General features: G+C 32.7%; 2 protein-coding genes across 2 annotated transcripts; one reads left to right on the plus strand and one right to left on the minus strand.

Moving 5' to 3' along the window:
- The first annotated feature begins 12133 nt into the window (after positions 1-12133).
- Positions 12134-13338, plus strand: LOC107940754 (pentatricopeptide repeat-containing protein At1g62350). Its single transcript, XM_016874202.2, has 2 exons — positions 12134-12535; positions 12759-13338. The coding sequence occupies exons 1-2, from the start codon at positions 12200-12202 to the stop codon at positions 13185-13187; spliced, it is 765 nt and encodes a 254-aa protein (XP_016729691.1). The 5' UTR covers positions 12134-12199; the 3' UTR covers positions 13188-13338.
- Positions 13339-15244: 1906 nt separating this feature from the next.
- LOC107940756 (uncharacterized) lies at positions 15245-16749 on the minus strand. Its single transcript, XM_016874204.2, has 2 exons — positions 16212-16749; positions 15245-15583 (listed from the first exon to the last, which is right to left on the minus strand). The coding sequence occupies exons 1-2, from the start codon at positions 16580-16582 to the stop codon at positions 15334-15336; spliced, it is 621 nt and encodes a 206-aa protein (XP_016729693.1). The 5' UTR covers positions 16583-16749; the 3' UTR covers positions 15245-15333.
- Positions 16750-17964: the final 1215 nt, after the last annotated feature.

Consider the following 17964-nt stretch of genomic DNA (forward strand, 5'->3'; position numbering starts at 1 on the left):
TTGGTCCAAATAAGTTCGTACGGTTTAGAATTTAATATCAAAATAATTTAATAAGTAGTATAACATGTTACAATTTATATAATCAGTCTTAATTGTTGATGATGAATGGTAAATTGAGGTTTAATATCGAACTTGATCCTTGCTTTGAATTCGGGATAGAGTATAGTTGGGATTGTAACACCCCTTACCCGAGACCGTTTCTGGAGTCGAGCACGAGGCATTACTTGGCTTATCTTACCAGTTCGGAGCAAAAAACTAGGTTTGAAAATTTATTTCATTATTCGCAGCAAATCTGTCTAGTCGCGCAGCAGTTACTAAATTAATTATAACTTGAGCTAAAGAACTCGAAATTTAATCCCGTAAATTTTCCCTGAAACTAGACTCATATATCTACTCACCATAAAATTTTTAGAATTTTTTGTTCAGCAAATTAGTACAGTTTATTAGTTAAAGTCTCCCCTGTGTCACCACCAGACTGCCCTGACCTCTAGTCACTAAAAATAAGTTTTCTCGCTATAGGATTTTCATATGAAGTTCTTACTTGTTTCTATAGAAAATAGACTCATTAAGGAATCTAAGCATGTAAATTTCAACTCATAACCATTTTTGTACAATTTGTAATTATTTTCTAAACTCAGATTAGGGGACTCCAAAAACAGTTCTGACCCTATCTTACTAAAATTCACATATCTTAAAATATAAATTTCTTTTTCCTACACCGTTATTTTTCCATGAAAATAGACTCAACAAGATTTAATTCCATATATCATTCACCCTCTAATTCATTTTATACTATCTTGGGTGATTTTTCAAATTCACGTCACTGTGCTGCCTGAATTCTGTTTCTTTGCAAAATTTTATCCTTTTATGATTTCCATGCATAATTTATCACCTAATCTTTCATAACAACAAACACCTTCATCCTTAATCATTTTAATAACCATACATCATCAACTACTTACACATCACTCATTATTCATATTATACCAAAAGTAGCTAAGTTTCTATACATGCCATACACAAAACAAAACGTCTAATTATACCGAGTTATTTCTTTGATAGTGTGATCGGCCTCCGACGTTTCCTTCGATCCCCGAGTGGCTAGATAAGTACTATAAGAAGAAAAAAATAAAGAGATTAAGCACTAGGCTTAGTAAGCTTACAAGCAAATAAATCACAACATTCAACATAATGGATAATTATGCATAATATCATCTAACATCATAAATTTCTTTACTTCTCAATTTCTATCTTCTTCTTTATTCCCTTACCTTCTTTCTTACCTGACCTTTCCGTTTTCATAAATATAATCTACTTTTCCTTTGCTGTTAATTCACTGTAATTTAACTCGTACCCTGACCCGTTGAACCACTCGGAATACTAAGGATACTAGGGTCGTTCCTGTCTATCAATATCCTGCCAATGCCATGTCTTTAACATGGACTTACATGAATTATTCCTGTCTCCAATGCCATATATAATATGGACTTACATGGCTCAATCCTGTCTCCAAAGCCATATTTCTAATATGGACTTACATGGCTCATTTCTGTTCTGTCCTGTCAACCCTAATATCCTAACATTCCTAGGGTTCAACCGGAGCTTTCTAACACTTTTCTTCTGTCACTTCACCTTAAATTCGACTTTAAATATTTTCATAACATAAATATATAAATGCTGGAAATTGACAATAATAATGTAAAATAAAAGAATATTGCATTTATTTACTGTAAACTTACCTTGATACAAAATGTGACTAAACTTTACAATTTAGTCCTTTACTTTTTCTTTTCCCCGATCTACTCCCGAATTTCGTTCTTCTTGATCTATAATAGCAAATTTAACTTATTTAATATTCAAATTTATTAAAACAGTCCTTGACCCAAACTTTTGCAAAATTATATTTTTACCCCTAAACTTTCACATATTTGCACTTTTGCCCCAAGGCTCGTAAATTAAACTTCATCCTATTTTCTTATGTTTTATGACATGCTGATCATTTTTTCCCTTCTATGGCAATATCAAAATCACACTCTAACATATACTTATGAATATTGGTATTTTTTTCCAATTTAAGCCCTATCAATTCAAAACTTATATTTTATTTTACAAATCAATCTTTTACTAACTTCTAACTTAAAATTCAATCATTTTAACCTCTAGTTCATCAATTAATTCAACATAACTCATGTCTAACAATCTACTAACTTTCAAAATATCAACATAAATCAAGTAGTATTATCTCTAGGATTCCAAAAACTCAAAAATTATAAGAAAAAGACTTAATTTGACTTACCAATTGAGCTTGGAACCTTAAAACCTTAAATTTCCCTTTTTCTTTTTCTTTCTTTCTTTCTTTCTTTCCTTCCTTCTCTGCCCGTTTTGCTCTCTGTTTCTTTCTCTGTTTCGTCTCTTCTATTCTGTTTCTTTTCTTTCTTTTTTTTTCTATTCTTTCTTTTGTTTTATGTATATATATAATATAATATAATATAAAAACATAATCATTACTATAATATAATATTTTTTAACACATAAAAATCTCAGATTTTTATACTTATGCCGCCTCAACTTTGGAAAAAGGCATAATTGCCTATTTGGTCCTTTTAACTTTTCTTTAATCTATAATTAAACTTTTATCCCTATTGCAATTTAATCCTTTTTCATAATTAACTATCGAAACATTAAAATTTCTTAACGAAACTTTAATATTATCCTATTGACACTCCGTAAATATTTATAAAAATATTTACGGCTCAGTTTATAATATCGAGGTCTCGATGCCTCGTTTTCGACCCAATTTACCTAATAATTTCTTTTAAATCACAAAATTCACTAATTCAAAAATATTTCTAACTTCTTCATCGAATTTAGTGATCTCAAATCACTGTTCTGACACTACTAAAAATTGGGCTGTTACAACTCTCCCCCCTTAAAAAAAATTTCGTCCTCGAAATTTCTCACCTGATACAAGCTATTAAGTCAAATCTTTCTTCACCCCTTTCAATCGAAGTCCATAAAAATTAATCATAACTCATATCACATCCGAACTCATACCAAAACTCATTTTAGAAATTGATACTATGCCTGAACTTAACTGAGCAGCTCTGATGTTTTCTTGCCATCACTTTTTCACTAGTAGTATGACTACCAAGAAATGTCCAGTAATTGTCTGTCGAAACATAACTGAGAAACCCGAATTATCTTATTTAATACCTTTGAACGAAGATCTTGGAAACCCATCCAGCGATAAGAAAACAGATAATTTAAACCCATTGTGGAGACCCAAGATGTACTGATTCCATCACTGATTATAACTCAATTAACTTTTCAATGAATAACCCACTCTGATTAAAACAACTGAGTCGATTTTATCTATCAGATAATAACATTTCAGAATAATCCAATCTTCTTGTTGTCAAAACAATCCAGATATACCATATATCATAATCCTCTCGGAACACCAATCGAAAATTTCCACAAATAGCATTTAACTCAAACGAATTTTGACATTCCATTATTGACTTGTTGACATAATTTCAGAATTACCTGAGAAGTGAAAACCAAAATGCAAGTTTGAGCTCAATCTTCCTCCATCTACACTTTTGCCGATGTCAACCCCTTTCACGAAAACTAGAAAGGAATTATATATAATAAAAATATTTCAATCATTAACATCGAAGCTTTAAACTATACCGAAGCCACAACCATCAGATAGATTAAAAACCATAATGCCATAATAGAACTGACGTTCCAACCATATAGATAGAACAATACTTCAACATCAATAATGCACTCCATGTAGTCTAACTATCTCTGAAATGTATAACTCGGCCAACTTGTCAAGTGAATAATCCATACGGATTGGGATAAAATGAGCCGACTTAGTTAGCTTATCAATCACAACCCATACTGCATCTTTCTTTTTCAGTGTTAACGGCAATCCTGTCACAAAATCCATAGTAACTCTGTCCCATTTCCATTCCGGAACTAGCACAGGTTGCAATAATCCTGAGGGTACCTGATGTTCGACCTTTACCTATTGACAAATCAAGCATCTAGAAACAAACTCTGAAATATCTCTTTTCATTCCTACCCACCCATACAATTTCTTCAAATCATTATACAATTTTGTACTGCCTGGATGAATAGATAAAGAACTGTTATGTGCTTCCTGTAAAATCTTTCGAATAAGCTCATCATTCTTTGGTACACAAATTCTGTCTCTAAACATCAAACAACCATCAGAACCAATCCAGAAATCTGATTCTATGCCTGACTCACATTGAACTCTTTTAGCTTGTAACTCATTATCATCTTTCTGAGCTTCACAAATCTCTTCAAGAAATACCGGTTTAGCTCTAAATTCAGCTAAAATAGAACTATCATCTAACATGGCTAAATTGGTATTCAAAGCTTGCAATGTAAATAAAAGTTTCCTGCTTAAAGCGTCAGCATCTACATTTGCCTTACCTGGGTGATAATCAACCACTAACTCATAATCTTTAAGCAATTCTAACCATCTTCTTTGCCTCAAATTCAAGTCTTTTTGAGTCATCAAGTATTTCAAGCTTTTATGATCGGTAAATATCCGGCACCTTTCACCATACCAAGAATCACATCAAACTCATCAAATGGCAATAGCATGAGATCGGCCGGAAAACAGTAGCCTCTAATCATTAAAGGACAATTTCTACATACTTTATCTACTAATACATGCTTGCCTAATGGATTCGATACTTTAATCACAAATTTTGTAGATTCTATAGGCATACTTATACTAGGCATCAATTTCATACAAACATAAGAATGAGTCGAACCCGGATCAATCAGAGCAATGACATTAATATCATGTAGAGAAAATGTACCCGTAATCACATCGGGGAAGGATGCCTCTTCGCGTGCACGAATAGCATAAGTCCTTGCAGGGGCTCTAACATCTGGTCTCACAATTGAATCTCCAGAGGTACCTCTGTTACTTGCTCCTACTCCTAGTTGCCTCGGTGATCTGCCTCTAGTAGGAGCATTTCCGAATCTAGCACTCTGTGTTACCTCTCGGTTAGCCATTTCTGGACATTCTCGTACAAAATGATCTGGAGCACCACATTTATAGCAAACATTTTCGCCTGCCCGACAAGGACCATAATGAAGTCTACCACACCGTGGACACCCTGATCTACCCTGTCTGACATTACCTACACTCGTAGTCGATGTGGTCTGAGCCTTCGGATCCTTAAATTTGCTACCTCTATTCTGACTAGATTGCCCTGCCGAAAAGCTAAATCTGGTAGAAAACTCTTTGGGCCTCTTGGATGTAGCCTGAAATGATCTGCTCATCTGTCTCTTCTTTGTATCTTGTGTCTCTGTCTCAACTTTGCCTTTTCTTTTTAATAGCTCCTTTGCCTTACAGGCTCTCTCAACTAAAATAACGAACTCTTTTATTTCTAGGACACCCACTGACAGTCGGATATCATCATTTAACCCATCCTCAAACCTTTTACACATGATAGCCTCTGTGGACACACATTCTTGAGCATATTTACTGAGCCTGACAAATTCACGCTCATAATCGGTCACCGTCATATTGCCTTGTTTCAATTCCAGGAATTCCTTTCTTTTCTGGTCAATAAACCTCTGACTGATGTACTTTTTACGAAATTCTTCCTGAAAGAAATCCCAAGTGACCCTCTCTTTCGGTACAACTGATACAAGTGTCTTCCACCAGTAGTAGGCTGAGTCTCTAAGAAGTGATACTACACATTTCATACACTCCTCGGGTGTACAAGATAATTCGTCGAAGACTCTGATAGTATTTTCTAACCAAAATTCTGCTCTTTCTGCATCATCATCTTTTGTTGCTCGGAACTCTTCTGCCCCTTGTTTCCTGATTCTATCAACTGGTGGCTTTTCTCTTACCATTGTACCTGTGACTAGGGAAGCTTGAGCTGCATGGGTAGCCTGAGAATCATGAGGGGGTGGAGGTCTAACTGCCGGATTCGTACGAACGAACTCGGCAAATAAATCATTCAAAGCTCGGAAGAGAGCTTCTCGAGTCACTCCTCCCTGATCAACTATTACTGGCCTATTCTCAGATGGCGCTGCCCCTTCTGTGGAAGCAGGCGCATTACTTTCTACATCATCATCACCAGCTCGCCCGGGATCCATTACTATAAAACAAAATGTTTATTAAAAAAATTGTCAGGAGTCGTCACACTATCAAAATACAAGTATGGCATGTATAGCTAGACTTTTTCTCACACTAACTGTTCCGAGAACCGACTAAACCTGCTCTGATACCAATAAATGTAACACCCCTTACCCGAGACCGTTTCTGGAGTCGAGCACAAGGCATTACTTGGCTTATCTTACCAGTTCGGAGCAAAAAACTAGGTTTGAAAATTTATTTCATTATTCGCAGCAAATCTGTCTAGTCGCGCAGCAGTTACTAAATTAATTATAACTTGAGCTAAAGAACTCGAAATTTAATCCCGTAAATTTTCCCTGAAACTAGACTCATATATCTACTCACCATAAAATTTTTAGAATTTTTTGTTCAGCAAATTAGTACAGTTTATTAGTTAAAGTCTCCCCTGTGTCACCACCAGACTGCCCTAACCTCTAGTCACTAAAAATAAGTTTTCTCGCTATAGGATTTTCATATGAAGTTCTTACTTGTTTCTATAGAAAATAGACTCATTAAGGAATCTAAGCATGTAAATTTCAACTAATAACCATTTTTGTACAATTTGTAATTATTTTCTAAACTCAGATTAGGGGACTCCAAAAACAGTTCTGACCCTATCTTACTAAAATTCACATATCTTAAAATATAAATTTCTTTTTCCTACACCGTTATTTTTCCATGAAAATAGACTCAACAAGCTTTAATTCCATATATCATTAACCCTCTAATTCATTTTATACTATCTTGGGTGATTTTTCAAATTCACGTCACTGTGCTGCCTGAATTCTGTTTCTTTGCAAAATTTTATCCTTTTATGATTTCCATGCATAATTTATCACCTAATCTTTCATAACAACAAACACCTTCATCCTTAATCATTTTAATAACCATACATCATCAACTACTTACACATCACTCATTATTCATATTATACCAAAAGTAGCTAAGTTTCTATACATGCCATACACAAAACAAAACGTCTAATTATACCGAGTTATTTCTTTGATAGTGTGATCGGCCTCCGACGTTTCCTTCGATCCCCGAGTGGCTAGATAAGTACTATAAGAAGAAAAAAATAAAGAGATTAAGCACTAGGCTTAGTAAGCTTACAAGCAAATAAATCACAACATTCAACATAATGGATAATTATGCATAATATCATCTAACATCATAAATTTCTTTACTTCTCAATTTCTATCTTCTTCTTTATTCCCTTACCTTCTTTCTTACCTGACCTTTCCGTTTTCATAAATATAATCTACTTTTCCTTTGCTGTTAATTCACTGTAATTTAACTCGTACCCTGACCCGTTGAACCACTCGGAATACTAAGGATACTAGGGTCGTTCCTGTCTATCAATATCCTGCCAATGCCATGTCTTTAACATGGACTTACATGAATTATTCCTGTCTCCAATGCCATATATAATATGGACTTACATGGCTCAATCCTGTCTCCAAAGCCATATTTCTAATATGGACTTACATGGCTCATTTCTGTTCTGTCCTGTCAACCCTAATATCCTAACATTCCTAGGGTTCAACCGGAGCTTTCTAACACTTTTCTTCTGTCACTTCACCTTAAATTCGACTTTAAATATTTTCATAACATAAATATATAAATGCTGGAAATTGACAATAATAATGTAAAATAAAAGAATATTGCATTTATTTACTGTAAACTTACCTTGATACAAAATGTGACTAAACTTTACAATTTAGTCCTTTACTTTTTCTTTTCCCCGATCTACTCCCGAATTTCGTTCTTCTTGATCTATAATAGCAAATTTAACTTATTTAATATTCAAATTTATTAAAACAGTCCTTGACCCAAACTTTTGCAAAATTATATTTTTACCCCTAAACTTTCACATATTTGCACTTTTGCCCCAAGGCTCGTAAATTAAACTTCATCCTATTTTCTTATGTTTTATGACATGCTGATCATTTTTTCCCTTCTATGGCAATATCAAAATCACACTCTAACATATACTTATGAATATTGGTATTTTTTTCCAATTTAAGCCCTATCAATTCAAAACTTATATTTTATTTTACAAATCAATCTTTTACTAACTTCTAACTTAAAATTCAATCATTTTAACCTCTAGTTCATCTATTAATTCAACATAACTCATGTCTAACAATCTACTAACTTTCAAAATATCAACATAAATAAAGTAGTATTATCTGTAGGATTCCAAAAACTCAAAAATTATAAGAAAAAGACTTAATTTGACTTACCAATTGAGCTTGGAACCTTAAAACCTTAAATTTCCCTTTTTCTTTTTCTTTCTTTCTTTCTTTCTTTCCTTCCTTCTCTGCCCGTTTTGCTCTCTGTTTCTTTCTCTGTTTCGTCTCTTCTATTCTGTTTCTTTTCTTTCTTTCTTTTTTCTATTCTTTCTTTTGTTTTATGTATATATATAATATAATATAATATATTAATAATAATATAATATAAAAACATAATCATTACTATAATATAATATTTTTTTAACACATAAAAATCTCATATTTTTATACTTATGCCGCCTCAACTTTGGAAAAAAGCATAATTGCCTATTTGGTCCTTTTAACTTTTCTTTAATCTATAATTAAACTTTTATCCCTATTGCAATTTAATCCTTTTTCATAATTAACTATCGAAACATTAAAATTTCTTAACGAAACTTTAATATTATCCTATTGACACTCCGTAAATATTTATAAAAATATTTACGGCTCAGTTTATAATATCGAGGTCTCGATACCTCGTTTTCGACCCAATTTACCTAATAATTTCTTTTAAATCACAAAATTCACTAATTCAAAAATATTTCTAACTTCTTCATCGAATTTAGTGATCTCAAATCACTGTTCTGACACTACTAAAAATTGGGCTGTTACAGGGATTTGGTGTGATAGTAGGTTGGTTTGGAGTGGAGACGGTATTGGAGGGATATATTTATATATTACCCAAGAGCTTCAACATTTGTTGCGAACTCTCGTATTATACTTTCTTTTTGGTGTGATGGTTGGTTTAGCTCTTATGAGCATTGGTGTGATGGATGGATTGGCTCGAGTGAGCATCTATTGTGTTGGGTTGAACTGATGATGTACTTCTATTCATAAGCCGTTCTTTGAGTTGAAAATCTCAATAAGTTAACTTGTTGAGTAATTCTGATGAATTTTTCATATATACTTGAAATTTGAATTGGTAAGTTATGAATTACCAATTGAGATTGTCGATGATAGGAAACTTTCATGGTTGTTATATTACTTTTTGATTTGTTATATTCATTTCGGTAAGATTTATCGATATAATACGTTGAACTTACTAAGCTTCATTGAGCTTACTTGTGTTAAACTTTGTTCTTGTAATTACTCGGAAGGTTGGACGACCGGACCGACACTCAAGTCACACTATCCAGCTTAATTCGGTAGCTTTTGAAACCTTTATTTCAGATTATATGGCATGTAATAGGTTAAATAATGATAATAATGTTTTGGTTATGTAAATAGTTAAATATGAATTTGGTTGTAGAAATTGCTTTGGTTGATTTTTTTTTTGATACTTTTGGTATTTTATCAATATATGTTAGTATGTTCATTTGATACTTGTTGGAATGGATAAAAGTGTATGTGATGAATTGGTTGTTAAGTAGCTAAGATATGATATGTTTGAATTGGTGATTATAGATGAAATCTTGAACGAATTAATAGGTTGAATTGATGTTATGTTTTGTTATAATATATATTTACTTGTGGTACCAATGAAGGTACATTAGTTAGGCACTGAATTAGGTTGATTTTGATATGTTTTTTTGCATGATTTAAGTCAATTTGGATAGGTATTTTGATTGGTAAATGGTTTGTTTAGGTTCCAAGTAAGTTTGAAATGGTAAACTTGTTGATTAAGGAACATTTTAGGTCTACACGGCCTAAGACACGGGCATGTGTCTCAGTCATGTGTGACACACGGCCGTGTCGTTCAAGACATGCAAGTCAGGTTGTTGCACGACCTAGCACACAGCCTGGCACACGAGTGTGTGGCTTGGATGTGTGACCCAAGTCAGTGAGTTACACGGGCTAGGACATGGTCATGTGTCTCTATTATGAATGTATTCAAATGAAATTTGATTATGTTGTATTAATGTATGGTTTGAATGGTTTACTATTCCATTTGTCTGGTAATGCTCTATAACCCTCTTCTGGCAACAGATACCAGTTAGAGGTGTTACAGAGTATCACTTTTCTGCTGCTAAATTAAGAATAAATTTTATAAGAATAAATAAATTGAACAACTAAGTTTTCAAAAGTAGTCACCGTTACAAGGAAAAATTTTTACTTAATCATTTTTTGTTCACTCATGAGTTTTTCTGAAAATAAACTAAGTTTTCTTCTAAAATAAACAATTGTTTTAAAATGACTATTTATAAACTCTGATAGTTTACTAGGTCATTTCGGTGGCCGATGTAATCTCCCAAATTTGAATTTAACGACTAGGCCGGGTTGGGGAGGTTACAGTGATGTATGAGACTAGAATGAATTCGAATATGTATATGATCATATGTTTTAAGATGTTTAAATGTGTCAAGGATGTAGTTTGGCATTTGAATTAATGCCTAAAATGAGATGTGTTGAGTTTTTAGGTCACTTTGATCATTTGGTATTGATGTTTGGCAGGTTTGTAAAGAAAGATGCAAAGTTGGAGGAAATTGTCTTCATAGTCGCGACATTCTCCTATTGGTGTCATGACACTTAGCCCCCTCCCTTCCAACTCGCGACATCCCCCTAATGAAGTCGTGACACCAAGCTATTGTTTTCATAGTTGGGACTCACTTTGGTTTGATGTCGCGACACTATGTTGTTGCCCTCAATGTAGCGACATCCATCCTTTGATGTCACAATAAAACTTTGATTTTAACTGTTCTTACATTAGTCCCTCATTTATTACTGGTGTTTCATAAGAGCTTTTGTAAGCTCGCTTAGAACTTAGATTTGATTAAATAATGTGTTTTAATTATGTTTTAATATTTAATTGCTTATATGACTTATCTATTAGGTATTAAAATGAAATCATAGTTACTTTGGCAATGAATGTGGCATATTACATATCAGAACTAGCAATTGGGTCGGGTGTGGAGTGTTACAGGTTGTATCGTCAAACACTGACCAAAAACCAACCATGGTCCTACGATCAACGCTTTCATGTAATCTCTCTCACCCTGAAACTTAACTAAGTAGAACTCATTCTCTAAATCCATTAACTAGATTGTCATCTCTAGCTTCCACAATGAATGGATTTTATTGAATAAAGCATTGAAACCCGTTCTCTGCCTAGTAACTTAATGATCATTGATCGAGCCATACTTTTCTCAATCAAACCATAGACCTTATCATAGAAATGAATCGAAGGAACGCCATCAACAACCTCTATGATTGTATCACTCTCCTTCAATTCAAAATTATCATTCACACCGTTACCAAAACCCTTCATTGAAGCACCTAAAAGGGAACCATTAAATGAGAGTCTCTTACCATTAAACCCTTTCAAAGCAATAGCCTCACAATTTCCTCCAACCCTCCTTCATCTAACGACTCCTCTTCAAACCTAAAAACCTTTCTGGTGACCCAACCCCTACCTTTTTCGTTAACTTGAGTTGCATGAGACTCTATAGTTAGCATGAATCATGAAAGTCACCCCTTTCATGTGTGTTTTTAAATTGAACCTCCATGATCGTATCATCCTCTTTCAATCAAAAAAAGTAATTTTTTATTACATCGCTAGAAAGGTCGTATTTTTTTATTTTAAGATGTCAAAATTTTAATAAAGTTAACAACTGAATCTAAATTTTAAAATCTAAAAAAAAGTAAGAGACAAAATTCTAAATAAACAAAAAGTAAAGGGACTTGAAGCAATTTTGCCCATTAATCTTACCGCTTGTTTTTCGTTTTTAATCTCCTTCCAAATGCATCCTTGATATCCAATGTTCTTGGCCAACGGTTGAAAGTATCCATAGAATGTATCGCTGAAGGAATGAATCGAACGATTGCAACGTCAACTCCTTCAGCTTGGTTCTCTACTGTTATCAATGGCTCCTCGTTGCGACTCAAATTGAACCCTAAAGCCATGGTTATTACCATGAAAGACCGAAGCAAGAACCGGAAGCCGCTGCAGAAAGGCAGGAACCTTAGCATCGAAGCGATTCAAGCGGTGCAGTCGTTGAAGCGAGCCAACCGCAACGTTTCCAACACTTCGCTCTCGGAATTGGAGCGCGTCTTCGACTCCAAGTTCCGGCGATTATTGAAGTTCGATATGGTGGCCGTTCTCCGGGAACTCCTCCGTCAAAACGAATGCCTTTTGGCTCTCAAGGTTTCCCCTCTCTTTCCTCCTCTTTCTTAATTCCTTGAGAGATATGAAAATTGAAGCTAAATTTTTGCATTAATTCATCTTAATTTCTGAAATTCAGGTTTGAAGTACCAATTTTTATTTTAATTGAACATGAAAGAGCAAAAATCAATCATTAACTTAATTAGGGTTCGCGTTTGTGTTCATATGAAATTGATACTTGGTTCAATATTTGATTGTAAGCTAGGTGTTCGACGATATTCGAAAGGAGGTATGGTACAAGCCTCGGTTATTGTTATATACTGATATGATTTCCGTGCTTGCCAGCAATGGATTGTTTAAAGAGGTTGAGCTTATTTACTCGTATCTAAAAACAGAAAACTCTTTAGATTCTGATATCGTGGGTTTCAATGCTCTATTGAATGCTTTGATTAGTTTTAAGCTCACTCACCTTGTGATGGATTGCTATGGCTTGATGAAAGCTGTGGATTGTGAACCCGATAGATCATCCTTTAGAATCCTCATAAATGGTTTGGAATCAATAGGGGAAACTGGGTTATCTGGGCTTTTAAGACAAGATGCTCAGAAAATCTATGGTGAATCTTTGGAGTTCTTGGAGGAGGAAGAAGAGGTCTCAGCTATTGTAACTAGTCGATTTGGTCGGACAATTGATTGATTATGTGTTTGCAAGGTGATAGTTCGGTCATTATTTTCGCCATAGTTGATATTCACTGCATTATTAGACTATAATAGCATTCATTTTGGGTTGTTTTAGATTGTAACACAGGCAGGATTTTGGTAGACTATAATAGAATCCTTTTTTTTTTTTTTGCTTTGTGCCATTAGAGCGTAGAGGGGTATGTGCCTTTGGGTGGCAATTCTTTCCTTGCTTAGTTCCATATTTTTGCAGCTAATTAGCTTTTACTTCTAACGTGGAGCAAAATATTTGTTGCCGAGTATTCAAAACAGCTACTCTGTCTCGAGGTTGCAGTCTGATTATTTTAAGGTTATGGTAGCATTCTTATCATGATACAGTATACATTCTATGTTTGGTGCTTTGTGACTCAAGTCCCATGCTATCTAAATTTCTCATATTTAGGTGAAGATCAGTGTCAAGATTTGGTGATACCATGTAACACCCTCTAACTCATATCTATCCCCGGAACAGGATTACAGGACATTACCAATCTGTACAATTCAATTAAAGTCATTTATTAAAATAAATGTTTCTAACACTGCAAATTAAAACTTCAACCAATACAATTTGCCAACATTCAAATAATGCAAATACACTTAAATATACTCAAGTCTTACTAATCTAAAACATTTTATAACCTATCCAATGAATCTTTTTAAGTATATCACTTACTTTATCAATTATTTCAACTTCATACTATATGTCATTGCCAACCATAATTTACTTATTTCATCAATACTTTCACATACCAAAATTTATAAAAGACTAACATCAAATTTAAATCTAAACCCTAAAAATTAATGAGGGGGAAAAACGGCTAAACAAGGCTTATATGCCTTATTATTATTATTAGGTTTTTAGGCCGTTTTTTTATTTTTTTTAGGAAAATAAATCGTTTTTTTAAAGAGTGTGAAAGCTTTCTTTACTTTTATTGTTGATGCTTTTTTATTTAAAAAGATAATTCTAGAGAGTATTTTGCGATAGGGTATTAAGTAAGACTCTCAATATGTGAAATTAGCATTTATTTAACAAATATTTAAATTATATAATTGAGGTTCAATTGACATCATTATTATAACAATGACGAAAATTTGGGTTCCATTGTTTTTTTTTTAAGAATTAAAAATAAGAGTTAATTACACTAAACATCTTCAAACTATGACTCTCATTTTAAATTAGTCAAATTTTAAAATGTTCTAATTATATCCTTAAATATCGATGTTATTAATCAAGTCATTTTTGTTATTAAAATTGTTAAATTAACTATTAATGACATGTCAATTTTAATATAGGTAAAATGAAAATGAAAATTTTAAATATATAGGATGTTGTAGCATAAATTTTAAAAGTAAAAGCTAAAAATAACTTATAAGTGAATGAATAACTTCGAAAATTTTAAAATTAAGATTTTTTGAAACATCCATTTGTACTATATTCATTTTCTTAAAATGTTCATTTTAAATCAAGTGACATAAGATCTTATGTATCATTTAATAACTAAATTCATGATTTTAGTAATGAAAAGACTCAATTAATATAGTCTCAATCGTGTAAGGATGTAACTAGAATGATTTAAAGTTTATAAGCTAATTTAAAATGAGAATCATAGTTTAGGGATCTTTCATGCAATTAACTCTATTTGTGTAAGAAATACTTAAATTTTAAATATTATTTTTTAAAAGTTACTTTTAAAACTTCGCAATTTGTATGTTTTATGCATACCTCAACAACCAAGAAAGTTACAAACGAGGGCCCAGCAGTTGTCATCCAGGCACAATCACCGTCATCGTCGAAGACAATGCCAAGTGTGAGCGGCCGAGAACCAACCTAGTCTGTTTTTTTCTTTAGAAGTTCACCTTGTCGGTTCAATGCAGCATCATGGAGTCAAATTATCTCGGCTGCGCCGAAATTAAAGCCATGTCATCGATACTATATTCATCTAGTTCTTTCCACTTCCTCACAATCTATCCCTTATTCTTTTCTTTTTCATATTTCTTAATCCTTATATCATTGTTTCAAAAAACAAGATCTCGAAAGAAGAAAAAAAAACCCAAGCTTGGGATTACATCAAATATGTAACAAAAATTTGATCCTTACGGACATATTATTCCATGTTTTCTAGCCCTCATACTATAATATCCTTCAATGGAACAAAACAGCTAACAGGGGTATTGTTCTTGTTATTGTTCCCTTTGTCACGAATGACAATGGCACCATTATACCCATTGCAGCTGTTGGAGTTTAGCTTGTTGAAATGGTACATTTTGTACGTTGTTTGTTCCAATGTTCCTTCCCTGTATACAAACACACCATCGTCTTCCTCCATGCATCGCCATTTCCGGCTCCGGTCATTGCTCCGGTGAAGCGGCATACCCCTGAATTTAAAAACAAACAAACAGGGGAACCAAATATTAAACTATTAGTTTCACAGATAGTCATGGAGCTCGAGAAACTGTATTTAATTTAAATATCCAGGATTCAGTATGAATTTGTCTGTTAAGATGCTTCAATAAATAAATAAATAAAAGCCTGCTAAACTTGTTTATTTTATATTTTGCAAGGGTCACACATGCACTCACTGCCTACCTCTATATGAATAAATTAAACATTAAGATAAAGATGAACCTTGCAATTTATTTATTTTTATTGAGCAAGATACTTTCTCACGAAGAAACCCAGATTTTTAATATCTATGTTGAATATTATTAAAAAAAAATTCAAAAAAGGAAAAAAAGGTGAAATATCCTTAAAATGCAAGTTAGGGAGATGTCATATATGGTAATCTAAGATTAATTCCAAAAGATATCAAATCTCAGTTTCTTTCTTCTTTTATTCCATTACTACAAAGGGACCAACTTTACATTCCTGCTACAATAAAATTCTAATCTTACATATAATTGTCAATTTTACATCAATAAAAGTACCCAAGTAATATCATTTTACAGTAAAAGGAATTGCTTGTTTGGTTGAATAGAAAAAAAGGAAGGGAAAAATAATGAGTACCGAATGTGGAAGAGTTCAGAAATATCGCACATCTCGAGATAAAAGTTAACGGCGTCGAGGAAGGCGCGGTAGGTGTAAATGTGAAGCCCATCGATCCTTGGGTACGGCAACTTTGGTCTAGGCGGCTCCACCGTAGACGGTTCACAACTACCACTCAAACAAGAGGAGGAAGACTTGGAGCGTCCAGGTGAGGCCATGTAAACGTATTCTTTCCAGGCGACGGTAGAACAAGTTGGTTGGACAGGAGGGAGGGCGACGAAGCCCATGGTAGCCATGATATGGTCGAGCTCATCGTGGGTCATGAGAGGTTTGAAGGTTTTGGTGTACCAAAGGGCTAGCTTTCTCATGCTGAGTCTCATGCAATCTTCCATTGAGCTTTGAAAAAAACAGGGTTTTAATTTGTGTGTGAATGGTGGGAAAGATTTCGATTTTATAAAGGAGAAGTGGGGGAAATTAGGAGGCCGAAGGGTTGAAAGGAAAGGGGTTTCTTTTATTTTACACCTGACTTTCTGTCATTAGTCATCTATCATCATTTCTGGGACTCTCTCATCACAACACTAATATATTTAAGATTGATCCAAGAAAAGAAAGTAAATAAAGTATTATTACATCAAAATTTTAGCAAAATCTGAGTCAATTTAAAATTTTTGATAAAAATTTTAAATTTTAAATTAAATAATTCGAGTTAATTGAGTTATTCGGATCAACTTGAATAAAGAAATTAAATTTTTTTGTTTAACTCAAATATAAATTACACCATTCGAGTTATCTAAAAATCTAAATAGGAAAAGATTATGGCATTTTGATAAATGCTTACTTTTCCTAAAATTACAAGTCAAAATTGTTAAACTAAAAGGTAAAATTACGTTATTTTGATAAATGTTTACTCATCAACCTTACTTATATAGTTAAATAATCAATCCATCTAAACGCAACATTGAGTATAAACAATTAGATTCGTTAACTTGACTCAAATTTTTTTATTTGAATCGACTCGATTAAAAAAAATTTAAATTGAGTTTGGTTACTAAAATAGGATTCATTAACTTGACTAAATTAAAAAAAATTTACTCGACTCGATCAAATGTTCACCCCTACTTTTTGTAAAGGTTTACATTTATAATTTAATTCTTTTATTTTTAATTTCAAATTTTAATCCTTTTATTTTTTTGTTTAATAATTAAAGTTTGATTAATAATAGGATTCAAGGACTTACATTAAATTAAATTGAGATAAATCCCAAAATTATACATGAACTATAGTTTAATGTGTAATCGTATATATGAATTTTGATTTTGTGTAATTTAATACATGAAAATTTGATTTGATCTAATTATTGTAAAAAATTAACACAATATTATTGATATAACATCATTTTATGTTTATATATTGCATGCATAAATAATTATATTTATCCAATATAAAAATAAATTGATGTATTTATTTCTTTAAATGTGTGTGATTAAATCAAAATTAAGTTTCAAGTATACATTTGAACCATAATTAGAGTTTGACGCGTATAATTGCACCAAATTAAAGTTCATCTATACAATTATACATTAAATCAAAGTTCATGTGTAATTTTTAAATTTATTCCAATTAAATTATATAAAAATTTTAAAATAAAATACAAACTATTCAGTTGACTAATGTTATGTAAAAAAGTTAATAAGAAAATAAAAATGTTGTACATGAAAGTATAAGATTCTTAACATGAATGATACCTTACCTCCCACTATTCACCCATTAGTGA

The sequence above is a fragment of the Gossypium hirsutum genome, chromosome A03, assembly GCF_007990345.1.
Source record: "Gossypium hirsutum isolate 1008001.06 chromosome A03, Gossypium_hirsutum_v2.1, whole genome shotgun sequence".
Classification (NCBI taxonomy): domain Eukaryota; kingdom Viridiplantae; phylum Streptophyta; class Magnoliopsida; order Malvales; family Malvaceae; genus Gossypium; species Gossypium hirsutum.

Coding starts and splice junctions, on each gene's coding strand:
- LOC107940754 (XM_016874202.2), top strand. CDS start 12,200: ATGAATCGAACGATTGCAACGTCAACTCCTTCAGCTTGGTTCTCTACT. Junction 12,536..12,758: donor AATGCCTTTTGGCTCTCAAG/GTTTCCCCTCTC, acceptor ATTGTAAGCTAG/GTGTTCGACGATATTCGAAA.
- LOC107940756 (XM_016874204.2), bottom strand. CDS start 16,582: ATGGAAGATTGCATGAGACTCAGCATGAGAAAGCTAGCCCTTTGGTAC. Junction 15,584..16,211: donor TCTGAACTCTTCCACATTCG/GTACTCATTATT, acceptor TTTTAAATTCAG/GGGTATGCCGCTTCACCGGA.